This window comes from Podarcis cretensis (genome assembly GCF_951804945.1).
Source record: "Podarcis cretensis genome assembly, chromosome: Z".
In the NCBI taxonomy this organism is placed as follows: domain Eukaryota; kingdom Metazoa; phylum Chordata; class Lepidosauria; order Squamata; family Lacertidae; genus Podarcis; species Podarcis cretensis.
This window is the reverse complement of record NC_137184.1, coordinates 13614278-13629873: the sequence shown is the minus strand read 5'-3', so window position 1 is coordinate 13629873 and position 15596 is coordinate 13614278. Positions and strand designations below refer to the sequence as shown.

General features: G+C 45.9%; 1 protein-coding gene across 8 annotated transcripts in view; it reads left to right on the top strand.

Annotated features, from left to right (window-relative positions):
* The window catches only part of RAPGEF1 (Rap guanine nucleotide exchange factor 1), a 111548-nt gene that overhangs the window by 92445 nt on the left and 3507 nt on the right, over window positions 1–15596 (top strand). For 7 of the 8 annotated variants that reach the window (XM_079962535.1, XM_079962537.1, XM_079962536.1 and 4 more), the window contains 10 exons: window positions 2231–2319; window positions 3214–3325; window positions 5656–5731; window positions 6629–6717; window positions 9659–9747; window positions 10545–10730; window positions 11259–11343; window positions 12412–12506; window positions 14371–14449; window positions 15034–15135. In XM_079962535.1, the coding sequence (XP_079818661.1) occupies window positions 2231–2319; window positions 3214–3325; window positions 5656–5731; window positions 6629–6717; window positions 9659–9747; window positions 10545–10730; window positions 11259–11343; window positions 12412–12506; window positions 14371–14449; window positions 15034–15135 (1002 nt within the window). The remainder of the gene's footprint in view (window positions 1–2230; window positions 2320–3213; window positions 3326–5655; window positions 5732–6628; window positions 6718–9658; window positions 9748–10544; window positions 10731–11258; window positions 11344–12411; window positions 12507–14370; window positions 14450–15033; window positions 15136–15596) is intronic. The other variant, XR_013835007.1, reaches the window with a different exon arrangement.

Genomic DNA, 15596 nt, shown 5'->3' with positions numbered 1-15596 from the left:
CTGATCTGCTTGAAATCAACCAGAGATATACCAGAAGATCCTAAACTACCCTTCCACCCCCATCCCGGTTTAAGCATTGTGATGACATTCTGGGGCCTTGAAATAATGTGATCAGAAAAGAGTCCAGTCGCTTAGTTGTTATATCGTTATCTGGGTACTAAAAGTGAACTCTCAGTGGGGGGGGGGGAGCGCTCACATGCATCTGCATAAACAAGGTGTCACTATCTATGCCCAAGTGGGAGGCAGGGTGGGGAGGGGGACCCTGAAGATTTACAGAAGTATAGAAAATTTTGGTGGTGGGTGTTGGGGGGACTCTGTTCAGGAGTGCAGAAAGAGAGAAGACCTAAGCATTCTCAGCGGGCAAATATTATTAAATAATAAAGGGGGGGGTGGAATGGAGTACTCCAGCAAGGGCATGGTTGGCTGTTTGAAGCTCTTCCTCCGCCCCATTCCCACTGTGATTGGCCAATGCCCTTCTCCATTTCGTGCCCGAACTTCCTCTTCCTTTCCGTGCACCAAAGTGATTCACACTTGTGGTTCGTGATACGGTCATAGAAGATGGTGGACACTAAGGAAGGCAGGTGCGGCCTGGCTGAGGTGGGGGGGGGGAGGGCAGAGCCTCAGTCACCATAAGGACCACTCCTCTCCATGTTTGGGTAACCAGTTGCAAAGGAGGAACCGCGGGGAGGACTATTCTTGTAGACAGAAAGCATGGAAGAGGAGATCTCAGGAGCTGCACTTTTCCCACTGCTCATCTCTGTGTTTCTGGTTGTGGCGGGTCTAATCCAGCACTTGAAATAAAGGTTAACCCTTGGATGGCAGCAGAGACTTGTACTTTCTACTTCCTCCTGTGCTTTCCTGCTTAGAGGTGGCCTGCAGCTGTAGTCCATGTCCACTAATTGAGAGGGGCCCTCTGGTCAGTGGCAGAGCCTCATGAGTGCAAGTGAGGAGAGAGGATGAGAGAATGCCTGGGGGCTCAGCCATGTCCTAATGGACTTTTCAGTACCGAGATAATAGCCAAGGATCTCATCAAGCCAAGTAGGAAGTAATCTTCCCATTCCTGCTACTCAGTTCTGGCCCATCGCCCTGAGATGGAAGCTTATTAAGCCTGGAACTTGGCACTCCCAAGTGGTGGGGGGAGGGCAGGAGTGATGAGGGGTTTTCAACTTCCTCCAAATGAGGGATTTGTTTATGCATGACTCTGATTTCTGCTGGGCTGGGAAACAACAGCTCTTCACTCCGCTCATTGCTGTCAGATAACACCCACCCACCCACTCCATGATGCACTTTTAAAAGGTACATCGATGTTGCTCACACGTGGCTGTTATGGACTTTGTTGAATATTTGCCCAAAGCCAATGGGTTGGCACCCAGTTGGCAATGATTTTAAAACTTGCCAGTGGTGATTGGCGTTCGATTTCATGTCACAATGACTCAAAGGAAACAATAACAGCATGTGAGTCAAGAACAGAGAACCTCTGGCCATCCAAATCTTGCTGAAATATGAATGGCAGTTCCCATCATCCCTGAATATTGGCAATGCTGACGGAGGGTCATGAGAATCTCTGCAGGGATACAGACTCCCAACCCCTGTTAGGTGACCGGGGAGCATTCTGATTTCCCCAGGTTGGATTCAGTTATGTTATACTTGAGGGTAGACCCATTGACATCAATGGGCTAAACTTCATCCTAGCTAATGATTTTAGTGGGCCTGCTCTGACTAAGACTCAAGCTACATCCACATCATACATTTAAAGCAGTATCATACCACTTAACCAGTCATGGCTCCTCCCCAGCCCAAGAATTGTGGAAAGTGTCATTTGCTTAGGATAAAGTGTCATTTATTTACTTGTTAGGAGACCACTATTTCCCTCACACAGCTTCAATTCTCAGAGTTCCCTGGAAAGAGGGATTGACAGATAAACCACTCTGGGATTGGTAACTCTGTAAGGGCAATATGGTTGCCTAACAACTCTCAACACACTTTACAAACCACACTTCCCAGGATTCTTTGAGGGAAGCTGTGACTCTTTAAAGTGGTTTGGTAATACTTTAAATGTATAGTGCAGGTGGGGCCTTCGTTGGATACTACCCCCGTTCTAACTGAGTTGTGCGTATTCTGTTGGTGTATTTAATTTGTACAGGTGGGTTAATTAGACACTGCGCATTGAGTTGGCACCCCTGGTGAGAGGTCCTGTGTTAATAACGCAAAGCTTGTTTCTTTTTGGCAGGAATCCCCCGCAATAAAAGACTGTCATGCCAAGGACTCTGCTTCTCTGAGCAGCACCCAAGGGAAGGAGAACCAAGATGAGAGTGAAAGGTGGGACTCCTGTTGCCTCTGTTTATATGTTTAGGGTAATCAGTTTGCTGGATATATGCATATTCTCCCTCAGGAAAAAGTCCACAAGAAATTTACAATGCAGTTTTGCAAAAGAATAAGTATTATTACCAGCTGGCTATGTTTTCTCAAAATGCAACTCATGCCTTCATATATTTGAAATCTGCCATCCACAACTGGAGATGGAATCTTGGTTGGAAGAATTATTATTATTATTATTATTATTATTATTATTATTATTATTATTATTATTTCCATTTGACTTGGTTGAACACCTGACAGGGCTGCCTTCAGGTGTCTTCTAAAAGTCAGATAGTTGTAAATTTCTCTAACATCTGACAGGAGGGCATTGCACAAGGTGGGTGCCACTACCAAGAAGGCCCTCTGCCTGGTCCCCTGTAACCTCACTTCTCACAAAGAGGGAACTGCCAGAAGATTTGCTGGAAGGGATGTAGGGGTGTCAAAAAACTTCTATCCTGGGGCTGGCAGGCTCAGCGGAGCAGCTTGGCCAAACTTCAAAACCAAGGGCTGGGAAATGGAAGGGGGGGGCTGGGTTTAAGTCCCATATTCTTGAGTATAGAAGCTCGACATTTCCACCATGGCTCCTTTGAGTGTGTATCAGTCAGCTTGTCATCATAAGGCAGGCTTCCCCCTCATAACACCATGAAGACTAGAACCTTCTCCCCCCACACACACACACTTTTCTCGCGTGTGTTCATCTCCATCACTTGTTAGCTTTGCCTTATCTCCACCCATAATCAATATGTTGATTGCGACCTCCTTTGGTCAGAGACCTACCTCTTGCTTATGTTAACATTTCTTTGAAACACTGTGGGCTAGAAACTTGGCAATAACTATCTCTTGTTTCGCACCCAGGCAACAGAAGTCAGCAGAATCTTCAGAGTCTTCCCAACCGGAGGAGGAAGTAGATGAACTGTCCTTGACTGACCACAATGAAATCATGGCCAGGTTGACATTGAAGCAAGAGGTTAGTCCAGCAGCAGCATGGCTTTTATGCTATCATATTCAGGCCCGAATCAAATTGGATTGAATGCTAAACTAAATGTCAGAGCTGAACCCTTGAGCTAATATTTTCGTGTTAGCAAGCAGCACAGCTGAGTGTCCTTTCATTTCACATAGAACCTTACTGCTGGATGGGACTTGTAAAACAGTAAAACAAGTTACTAGACCTTAGGGCCGCTGCAAGTTTTGAAACTTTGAAGAAACTTGTATTGACCTGGAAAATTTTTATTCATGGCCTGGGTAGTGAAGAGTTAACACCATCATAGGCCCAACCCCAAAAGCATGCTTCTGCCATCACTACTGCTGTAAACTTTCTTTTATTGTAAGTGGTCCTTGGCAGCCAATTGTCAAGCAGAAAAGTGTTCTGCATTGGGTGCTATGAACACACACTTTGAAACTTATCTCCCCCCTGCCATTGAACTAGAAACTTTGCTTTCTTTTAAAATGAAAGCTGAAGTTCTTGGGGCGCCACAAACTGCATGCTATCACACAAGCAATGCTTGACAAGCAGCCTTGATTCCCAGTTATTCCCCTAAACGGCTGCTTTGGGTAAAGAAAGAAAGAAAGAAAGAAAGAAAGAAAGAAAGAAAGAAAGAAAGAAAGAGAGAGGGGGGGGGGAGAGAAGGAAGGAAGGAAGGAAGGAAGGAAGGAAGGAAGGAAGGAAGGAAGGAAGGAGAGGGAGGGAGGGAGGGAGGGAGGGAGGGAGGGAGGAAGGAAGGAAGGAGAGGGAGGGAGGGAGGGAGGGAGGGAGGGAGGGAGGGAGGAAGGAAGGAAGGAAGGAAGAAAGAAAGAAAGAAAGAAAGAAAGAAAGAAAGAAAGAAAGAAAGAAAGAAAGAAAGAAAGAAAGAAAGCCCCAGTGGATCCTCTGCCAGGTAGCCTGGCTCACTTGCTTTCCTGGGGCTCCAGGGAATGAGGCTGGGCCTTTGAAGCTCTCAGACTGTCAAGAGGTCCTGTCTGGAAGAGAGCAGCGATTGATCATTTGTGGGCACATGCTGCATGTGTTTTTTGAGCAGGAGGCAGGAGAAGTGCTCTGGCCAGCCACGATCCGCCAGCAGGCAGGGAGAAGCCATTACTCATATCTTAAGTGGAATTCCAGGAGCCTTGCCAGAGAAATAGCTCAAGGATTGTGTCATGAACATAATTTCTCTGATAGATGCTGGTAGCCATTCGCCAGCCCTCCTGGTGTTCTTTTCTATGAAGAGCCAGGCGCCATTTTGACGTCTTTTGCACATGTAACGCTTTAAAATCAGGTCTGTTTAAAATCTTTCCCCGCCGCTCAAAAAATCATTCCTCTAATTCAGGTGTGGGGAAGCTATGATCCTCCAGCTGTTGCTGAACTACAGTTCCCAACAGCCCCAGCAAGCGTGATCAATGGCCAGGGATGATGCAGATTGTGGTTTGGGGGCATCTGTGGGGTCACAGGTCCTCCCTACACGTTCTCTAATGCAAGGATGGGCAACCTATGAGTAACTTCAGAATGTCTGAATGTAATCGCTGCATCCCTGTGGGGTCTGCATGGACTTTCCAAGTAACATCTTTATAGTTAATCTATTTCACTCAGCCTTTTGATGTACACCTTGAAGATCTGATCAAATTGTTCCTTGTGGTGGTGGGATCTGGCTCGATACACCAAAGCCCACTCATACTGGCCCCCACATAACCTCCAGTGACAAACACATAGATTTTCCTTCTCCTCACAAGCCTCAAGAGTTCACAGGTGTCTGCCCACTCCCTTTAAGTCTGACAAAACAAAGTCAAGTTTGGGCTGGAGGTCACCTCCAGGGCGATAGCAAGCCCAGATATCTCTCCACCCCCCAGCTCAAGACTCGGCATGCAGCGTGAGGAATTTCTGTGTGGCTTACTAGTCTGTTCAGGCACCAGGGTCTCCCAGAAGGCAAAGGCAGGGGCTCAATTCACTTCGCAAGCAGAAGGCCCCAGGTTCAATTCCTGGTGTTTTCAGGCAGGGCTAGGGTTGCCATGTGTCCTCTTTTTCAGGGGTGAAATTTGAGACAAATTGCATTTATTTGCGTTGAATGGCCGTCATAGCGTCCTCTTTTTTGCTCTTCGAAGTATGGCAGCCCTAGCTGAGAGAAACCCACTACCTGAACCCCAGAGATCTGATTGAAGTTGGTCCTGAGCTCTTGGGTGATGGACTGAGTCAGTATAAGGCAGCTTCTTGTCACAGATGACAATGTTGAAAATGGACCAATGGTCTAACCTGGTATGAAGCAGGTTTCCTTAGTTCCTGCGGAGCCACCTGAAGCACAATCTCCATTTGTTTTGCTTCTCATACAGGGCGACGACGGACCAGATGTTCGTGGCGGTTCAGGCGACATCCTCTTGGTCCACGCCACAGAGACCGACAGGAAAGGTATCGCAGAAGTGAGAGTGGCTTGCTGAAAACTCCCCACATCACTGTCACATTTTGCAGATCAGGGCAGGCAGGATCCTTGAATCTGGGGCAACACGCAAAGGAGGATTCTGCTTAGCTACAATCAGACAAGAGATAACATTCGCTGCAACAGTTATAGTTGTGTACATCTGCGGAAGGGAGCGTGTTAGCTCCCTGTCTGCAAGTGGGGCCATTGTAGATTTCATTGGGGTATGTGGGCTTGTTGTTTGCACATTGTCAGTCATTTCCATTTACAGTACAGTTCTGATTGTTGTTTTTGCTTAGTAAGAGCTTTGAAGTTGACTCTGCACTGCTCACATATTAAATTTGACTGCGTTCTATCCAGCTAGGTTCCACTCAAGAATTGGCTCATTGAAGTTAATGTACCTAAGCATCTTATCAATTTCTGTGGGTCTACTCAGAAGTAAGACACAACCCACTGAATGGTGACTAGATTCCCATGCAACTGAACACGCTGAAGTTGCCCTTCTTTACTGTGATATTGTTTGCTACAACATCTCTTGTCTTGATTGATTTTGAGAGTTGTATTGGAGAATCATGATTAATGAAGAATGAGTAAGAAATTTAATAGATACAGTTATTAGCAACAACAACAACACACTGTGGTTTGGATGTTAGCGTTGTGCCTTAGAGTCATGTGTTCCAATTCTCTCTCTGGCTTCCTGACCCCCTAACCACGATCAGGGTAAACAGAGGCCATGTGTTTCTATTTTATTCTTCCCCTTAGGCATGTTTGCTAGGACGGATGAGCGTTGTAGTCCAAAACATTGAGAGGGCACCATGTTGGGTGAAAGCTGTTCTGTTGATTGACAGGTGTCTTATCTTTTCTTCTCTTCCTTCTTTTGTCCTCAACAGATTTGGTACTGTACTGTGAGGCCTTTTTGACCACTTACCGCACGTTCATCACACCTGAAGACCTCATCAAAAAACTGCAATACAGATATCCTTTCAAACACTCAGCAAATCTCCCCACCCCTCTCTCCCCTGCCCAAATTGTGCAGTGTGTCTACCTTCCAAGAGGCAGAACCCCTAGTCAGTTTAGAACAATGTCAATGCGGCCCTTCCGTAGTGCATTGGCAGAGTATCTGCTTTACGTGCAGAAGGTCTCAATCGCCAATGTCTCTGGGTAAAAGACTCCTGCTTGAAATCCTAAAGAACTCTATTGTCTAGTTAGATGGACCATTGGTCCGACTCAGCATAAGGCAGTTCCTTAGGTTCCTATTTAAAATCAACTTTTTTCAGGAACATGAGGACCAGGTCCTTGCTTTCATTTTAGGGGAAAGGCCATAGCTCAGGGCATCCGCTTTGCATGCCAAAGGTCCCAAGTCCATTCTCCATCCTCTCCAGGTAAGGCTGAAACCCTTACCTGGAGAGTAAGGGTTGCCTGAAACCCTGGAGAGCCACTGTCAGTCAGTCTGGGCAGTACTAAGCTAGGTAGAAGGCAGCTTTCTATATTCCTTTGGGTTGTCAGTTGCACCCAAAGATTCAAAAGAAGGTCGTGTGAAGAAGCTTGAGGTTTTTCTCTTCTTCCACCCCCCAGGAACCAGGTTGTAAGAAGAGGAATTTGTGAAGACTGGAGTCTTTGGACGAAAAGAAGGGAATATTTAGATTTCCATTTGAGCTAGAAGGGGACCATTGCACTGTGGCCACTCCCTGGGTGCTGTCGTGTTTTCTCTCCTTAGGCATCCATCACATATCACAAGCTGAGACACAGCTATATTTTGAAATTTGCACTTTTCTGAATTTTGTGATGCAGCTCTCCAACCCAAAAGCGGGCACAGAAAATGGGGGGTGGATTGGGGGTGGGAAACCTCCACCCTTTGGGCCAATCTTGGCGCACCAAGGGGGTCCAGTTTCACCTGCAAGGCCATTTCCCCACAAATAAAGCCCACCTACTGTCTTCACTGGTGATGTCAGCTGATGGGCAGGAACTTCTCCTTTAAGTGAGCTGCAGGAGAGCAATCAGAGAAAAGGCTAAAGAAGCCTGTGAAGTGCAGGCTTCTTACTCATTCTCTCCCCACCACCTGCTTCAAGGAGAAGTGCTTAGTGGGACCATGGCAGGGAACCTGCATACAGAGCTACATATATATCAGGAGAAATGTGCATGGAAGTCGCTTGCTGTTTTCACACAGACTTTTTTTTTGGGGGGGGGGGACATGTGTAAGTAGATGCAGGAATGGGTTGATCTGAACCTTAAAAACGAAAATCAGAGAGTAACCAGAATTGACAGATTTATCCATCAGGATCTTTCATAAGGGCTACCGTTTCTCTTTAAGGTTTCAGCGTAGATGGCAGTTCTTGCCAGTCCCTCTCCTCCCTACAACCATCTTCTTCAGTTCTGGGGGCCAAATGAAGCCCTTCAGGCCTCTCTTGTCTGACCTTTGGAACTATCTCCAGGTCACAACTCTTCTCTTCAGGACACACACATACACCTCTCACTGGCCTTGCAACAAAACCTGAGTTCTTTTGCCAAGCTGGAATGCATCCTTGAACTCTGATAGTGCCTCTTGCTTGCCTGGTTGCAGGGTAGAGTGGTGTGTGTGTGTGTGTGTGTGTGTGTGTGTGTGTGTGTGTGTAGGAACTTGCCTAATGTACAAAGATAAATTTTGCATCCATTCCTCTGCCCATTCTTTCCACTGGCCCTCCTGTGTGGCCCCCACAAGGTATCCCATTAGGGAATATGGCCCTTGGGCTGCAAATGGCTCCCTGCCCTCAATCTTTCTGCAACAGTAGGGGTTTTGTGTCTCTCATTCTCCTCTCCCCACCTTCCCTTCCACTCCTGCACACAAAGGGAGTGATGCCTTCCCTTAGTGTTGCAGAATGCCATCCTTTCTGCCTTTGTCCTAGGGTGATATATTTTTCTAAACCACCCACGTTCTGCACTTGAGCGCACAGGCCTTGTGGCTTTGCCGGTCGTGTGCCAGCGTGTTCCAGAGGCATGGTGCCACACCTGGCTCATCACTGCCACCTGCTGCCAAGAAATGGCCCCTGCTGCTGCTGATTAATGTGACGCAGCAGCCTCTGCACTGCCCTCCTCCCAGCTGTCGGTGGAAATCCTTTGCTCGTGGCCAGAAGCTATAAATCTATGCTCCCATCTGCACAGGCAGGAGTGAGAGCAGCAGCATTCTTCTCTCAGGCAGAAGGCAGGAATGAATGCTTTGCCTTATAGGTTTCAAGCTGGATGAGAAGCAGAAGCTTTGGAATAGTAGTAGTAGTAGTAGTAATGAGAAGAATAAGAATAAGAATATTTATACCCCATCCATCTGATTGAGTTTCCCCAGCCACTCTGGAAGCGGCACTGTGCCTTGGGAATAGGGATGGCCAACAGACTGCTGAGCTTTTCTTTTGTAATTATGACGACTAGCAACTAGCTATTATTTTTGCAGTGTCCTTGGGTGCATGTGAATCCCGGCATGTCAGCCAGGAGCTCTGGGTACGAGTCTTAGTGGATTGGGGTCTTTGAGCTCTTTGGGAGAAGCTGGATTTGACCTTACCTGGGAGCATTTACAGCCAAGCCGGGCCAGGGAGAACCAAACAGGTTTCCTAGGTGGGCAGAGTTATCCTGGAACCAGGAAGATACATGTAACTGTTTCTTCTTAGCCTGCTGCAGCCCAGGAATTGGGATCACTTGGCCCTCCATGTTGCTAGACTCCAGCTCCCATTATCCCCTGCCAGCATGTCCAGGGGTGATGGGAGTTGTAGTCTTGTGTCATCTGGACTGGCAACAGGTTGGTGATGCTTGAGTTTAATACTTCTCCCTGAGGCTGCCCACCCAGGTTCACAACTGGAGGGTTCACTGTAAGGTGCCTTAAGGTGTTCTGCATTGGTTTGGTCCCTGCAACTCAGCTATGTCATGTTAGTCCTTTAACTTGCCCCTCAACATATGAGAAATTCTGCCACTGTCCAGACACCTTCAAGAAGCGAGTAAGCAAGAACACCTTCTTCGTCCTGGTCCGAGTTGTGGATGAGCTGTGGTGAGCGAGTTTTTTCTCACTTTCTAATCACAGTTGCATGGATTTGAAATGCCAATCATTGCACCACATGGAAGAGATTTATCCTCACTCCCTTTGCAAGGTTACCCAGGGCAATGGACAGAAGTCCCTACAGTTCGTGCTGATGAGAAACTACTGCAACCCAATCACCACTACTGCTGGTCTTTATGTATTTTTCAAAGCATTAAACATGCATTAAGACAATAGAGAAGTTATTAGAGCTGCACCATTTAGCTGCTTCACAGCACAGATTTTGGGGCAGATGATAAGAGCAGCTGCTTTCCTAAGTGGCACCATGCTTCATAACAGATGCAGAAAACAGAACTTTTTCTGCTGTGATCATGAGGACTAGCAGCTGGTTTTTGTGCCTTTTTAAAAATAAGCGAAAACTCACATCATCAGAATGAAGAGTTTTCATTAAATATGACCATGGCAGGAGCCGGCCTAGAGATTGTCACCAGCTCTGCTCCTGGATCTGATGTTGGGGGTGAGGGGAAGTATTTTTGCTCTTTATTGAAAGCAAGTCAGCCTCTGATATATATTTTTTCCTTCAATTCCCCCCCCCCCAAAAAAAAGTCTGCCTCTGATATTGGCTGTAAATTCAGGACCTTGTGCTTGTATTTTTCCTCCTCTCTTTCCCTCGCGTTCCATGTCTTTTTAGACAGCTTTTTGGGGTAAAAAAGCACTGGTTATAAATGGTGTGGGTGAGTGCAGCACATGTACATATATACTGGCTGAAGGGGACTTGCCCTGGGTTTCTCACACATTTTCTTTCTCAGTTTGGTGGAGCTGACGGAGGAGATCCTCAAGCTGCTCATGGACCTTGTGTTCCGCTTGGTCTGCAATGGGGAGCTCAGCCTTGCCAGAGTCCTGCGCAAAAACATCCTTGACAAAGTGGATCAGAAGAAAATGCTGCGATACACCAACTCGATCAAACCTCTTGCAGCTCGATGGGTGGCAGCCAGGTGAGATGGTGCTGTTTTCGGTCTCTGACCTCAAAAGTAGGGGGGAACCCAATCCCAAGCCAAGGATCCCAAAGTCTTTGTGAAGTATATTTGCTCAAATATCTTTTGCAAAACGTCTGGCACTTGCAAGGTTCAAATTGCTTTAATTCATATATAATTTCTTGCAAGTATTCAGTGCCAAAGTAGAATGCAATACTTGCAGTTCGTTGGAGTGAATTGTACCACACTTGAAGTGCTTCTTGGTGCCCACATTATTGTGTATGATTTCTTTTCCTCACTACTCTGGAGTACTTTTAGGTCAACAGGAAAGCAGTCCCATTGAGTGGGAACCTGCTAAAAAAGTTCAGGAAGCTGGGGGCAGCACCTATATATTTATCCTATCTTACTAGTTTCTGAGATGTGACCATTCATGTGCAAACCTCCCTCTGCAACTAAAATGAATTGAAACTTGGGGAGGCTTAAAAAGGAAGAGCAAACTAAGACACTCCAGAGTTTGTGCATCACCTTTTTCATTCTTTCCTTGTCCAGACCAGGGACCCTCCACGATTTCCACAGCCATGAGATAGCAGAACAACTGACCCTCCTGGATGCAGAGCTCTTTTATAAAATTGAGGTATTCCAAACAACATGTCAGAGCTAGCCTGTATTCTTGTAGAAGAAGCACCTAAACCGTACTTAGAGGGAGAACAGCCACTGTCCCACAAGAAATACATTTTGTGAAGAGTTGAAAGGCTCCTGTTAGCCCAAAGCGCCACTCATAGGTGGCTACCTGCTAACTCCACAGTTTTCTGGTTCCTGGGGTCACATTCACACTTAAAACATTTAAAACACATGGCTTCTCCCAAAGAATCCTGGGCACTGTTGTTTGTTAAGGGTGCTGGGAATTATAGCTCTGAAAGGGCTAAGCTACTGTTTCCAAGAATGCTTTGGGGAATCACAAGACTGTTAACATGGGATAGATGTGCTTTAAATATATGGTGCAGATGTGATGTGTGCTGGCCTCTCTCCCAAACAACTTTTCCAGGGCGGGATGCAGCTTTTTAATACACACACACACAGTTTTCTTTTTTAAATATATCTTCTTCTTCTTCTTCTTCTTCTTCTTCTTCTTCTTCTTCTTCTTCTTCTTCTTCTTCCTCATACCAAACTATTGTAAATGTAATATTGATTAAAGTATTAATATAAATTAGCCTTCCTCTCGCCTTGAGCTGGATTTCAGATTCAGATTCCATTTCTTTAAAGCACACGTCCTATTCTACATATAGAATTAAGAATCTTCCACTTAACATAACATGCAATCTACTGTAAAATACAGTACTAATGTTCCCTTTACAGCATTCATTGTTGTTGTTCCTATAACCTGTCATCAAAACCGTTGACTCCATGAATTGGATTTGCATTTCATTTTTCTTCATTCATCTATCCATTCTTCAATTGATCCTGTTTTTACCCTTGAAAGACCAAACTATTTTATGTATAGTTGGAACTGTCCTACTAGATTCCTGAATATTTATAAGACAAGTAAGCAGTTGTACGCATAGACATTTTGACAGTGCAGCTTGGGCAGCTCTCAGTGTCAAGGGGAAGCCCTCCCTTTGCTGGACGTATCTGTGTTTTCAGTGGCAAAAGGGACAATTAACTTTTGTCCCTTTTGTCACCTTTTTTTTTTTTTCCTTTGCAGATCCCTGAAGTTCTGCTTTGGGCAAAAGAGCAGAATGAAGAGAAAAGCCCCAACTTGACACAATTCACCGAGCACTTTAATAACATGTCCTACTGGTAAGAAAGACAAAAGAGCAACAAATCTCACTTCCTGTCTGGTTTCGGAGTTGCAAATTTTGTTGGGAGGGGAAGCTGCATTGATGACAAGAGGGTGTGTGTATTTTGAGGGATCACAGGAAGGGCTGCGGTTCTGAGCAATGCACAAAGGAAGTCCCTGGTTTGTGGCTCACATTTTTTGACAAGAGGCAGGCTTTGGAGGTCTAAGAGGTTCATTTTTATTCAGAGTAGCGCCATGAAGTGTTGTTTATCCGTTTACTACAGTTCACCTTTCTGAATGCAAGGTCGCCTACACAGTTCTTCCTCTCCTTTCTATATTTTATCTTCACAACAGTCCTGTGAGGTAGGCTAGTGACTGGCCAACATTCCAGCATTCTGACCACTACACCAGGCCATGCTAGATGTGATCTCCAGGAAAAACATCCTCCTCCCCATGAAATCGAATCCGGCTTGTCCATACCCTCCCACCATAGCACTTTGCATCTTCCCACACCTGTATTAATTTGAGAGAAAGAACATAGCTCTGGTGGTGGAGCCTGCACTTTGCACATAGATGATCTTATATTTGATCCCCAGCGTCTTCAGATAGGGAAAGAGTTCTGTCTGAAATCCTGTCCTGGAGGGTCACTGCCAATTAGTGTAGACTAGCCATCACCAGTTAGGTGCCCTATAGATGCCTTGGACTACATCTCCCATCAGCCCCTGCTGCCTGGGGCTGATGGGAGTTGTAGTTCAAAACAGCTGGAGGGCCCCAGGCTGATGTTCATATCTCAGCAACAGAGTGTCTGCTTTACATGCAAAAGAATCCAGGTTCCGTCGACAGTATCTGAAGGTATGGGAAAGTCCCTCTTCTGAAACCCAAGAGAGCGGCTGCCAGCCAGTGTAGACAATACTTCTTTTCTTTTTGAATAAATTTTATTAAAATTTGGAAAAAAGGAATACAAAAATTAATATCAAATTTTTTTATCAAAGCTAATCTAAATAAAAACACAGGCCAGGAAAGAAGAACAAGAAAGGGACAGGAAGGTAGAGAAAGCTTACAGGAAAAAGGGGGAAAAAAGAAGGGAACAGGAAAAAGAATTTCTGATTCTTCATTTGATTCTTCATATAATGTTGAGCCCTTCCCTTAGAAATTGCCTTTTCCCCTCTCACCAATCAACCCGCCTTTTGAGTTAGCACAATCTACTAGTCCTCAGGAAAGGTTGCTAGGGACGACATAGCCTTCCTCATCCTGCCAGGTTTTGGGGTGGTGGTGGGAAATAGGACAAGGCTGACATTGGGAATCCCTGCTAGGAAAAATGTAATGCACTGACTCACAAACATCAAGAAATGTGTTCCACTGTCTGCTGTTCTGAAAGTGAGTGCTGCAGATTAGTTCCTGTGTGTAGGAGGTGCACATGTTTCTTGGTCACTGAGAAAGAGAGAGGAAAGCTTTTTGCGCAAGAGAGCAATCATTTTAAACAATAAACAAAACACCAAAAACAAACAGTAAACAAAACAACCAAATTTAACAATTTCCACATAGAATCATAAGAGCCAAAAAATTAACAGCAACGCCAGCAACAATCCCATCCCCAACAAACACACTAAATGGCACCACAGCCCAAGATTCTGTTCCACAGCCTCAGCTTTTGTAGCTGGAGACATTCAGGTCGCTGCTCTCCCAGGCCAGGTGGAAAAAGGCCTGCAAGGCAGGGGGCAGGTCTTCCAGGACTACCAGCCAAGATGAATCAGGAAGCCAACATTACTGGTGCTTCAGCCAGCGCTTAGCAGCTCAGCAGGGATTCCTGGATCAGAAACCTGCTTGAACTGTTTAATCCTGATGGCTGCGTTGTTGCATCTCTCCCAATCTGCAAACTCACAGGGTCCGCTCAATAATTATGCAGCAGGAGAAAGCCCAGGACCGAGAGAGGTTGCTCCTGAAGTTTATAAAGATCATGAAGGTAAGTCCTGCAAAGGGTTGCTATTATCACCACCACCATCATTGTGAGCGCCCAGAGACTTGGAGGTTTGAACCTCAGTGATGTTACAGCCTAAGGCTGAAGCCCAATCTAGGGATACACCTGTGTGGGTCAGACTGGAGATGCTTTGTGAATTTTGGCAGGTCCAAATTCCAAAGCAGACTCACCTGATCCACAGTTCCAGGACTAAGATGTTACCAGATTCCAGGAAGTTCTACATCTGCCCGCAGCCCAACCCTTTGCCCTGACAAGTGGCCTTTCATTTCATTTTGTTTCATGTGTTTATATCCCACCTTTCCTCCAAGGAGCATGCGTGGTTTGCCCCCTCCCCATTTTATCCCCACAACAACATTGTGAGGAGAACCTTGTAGTTGGCTAAGCAGCAGAGTGACTGCCCCAAGGCCACCCAGTGAGCTTCCTGCCCAAGCGGGGATTTGAATCCTGGTCTCTCCAAGGCCCAAGCCCAGCATTCTAACTACTATGCCACACTGCCACCTTCTCCCCCCACCCCAGAACACCTTGGAACACCTCCAACCCTTCGTCCTCTTTTTTCCGTTTTGCTCCAGCACTTACGAAAGCTCAACAACTTCAACTCCTACTTGGCTATACTCTCTGCCCTGGATTCAGCACCCATCCGGAGGCTCGAGTGGCAGAAACAAACCTCAGAGGTCGGTTTTTTAATATATATCTTTTCAAAAATGTTTTCGTCCTATGTTTCCAAAAGTTAAAAGTCCAGCACTAGAAAGAACAAAGAGCAAGCATGGCTGCCTTTGTTTCCTCTTGACTAGTTAGTTAGCATAAAACTACAATCTTTTCTGTCCAAGTTAATGCACTTCCTAAAATAAGCAACTTTGCTATTTTTACTCTACTAATATTTCTCTGTGTGGGATTGCAAAAGGTAAAAGCCAGCTGTCTAGCCAAATTCAGAAGCCACACTCTGCATACCACAGAGGAGCTCACTCCCGCTTTGCTCTTCCCTGGTACTTTTAGCTCAGTCTTTGCTCCTTGAAGCAGATGAAGATGTTTTGTATGAACAAAACCTTCCAGATGTTGTTAGACTCCTCCACCACCCCATCAGGCCTAGCCAGCCAGGGATGACAGAAGCTGTAGCCCAACCACATCTGGAGGG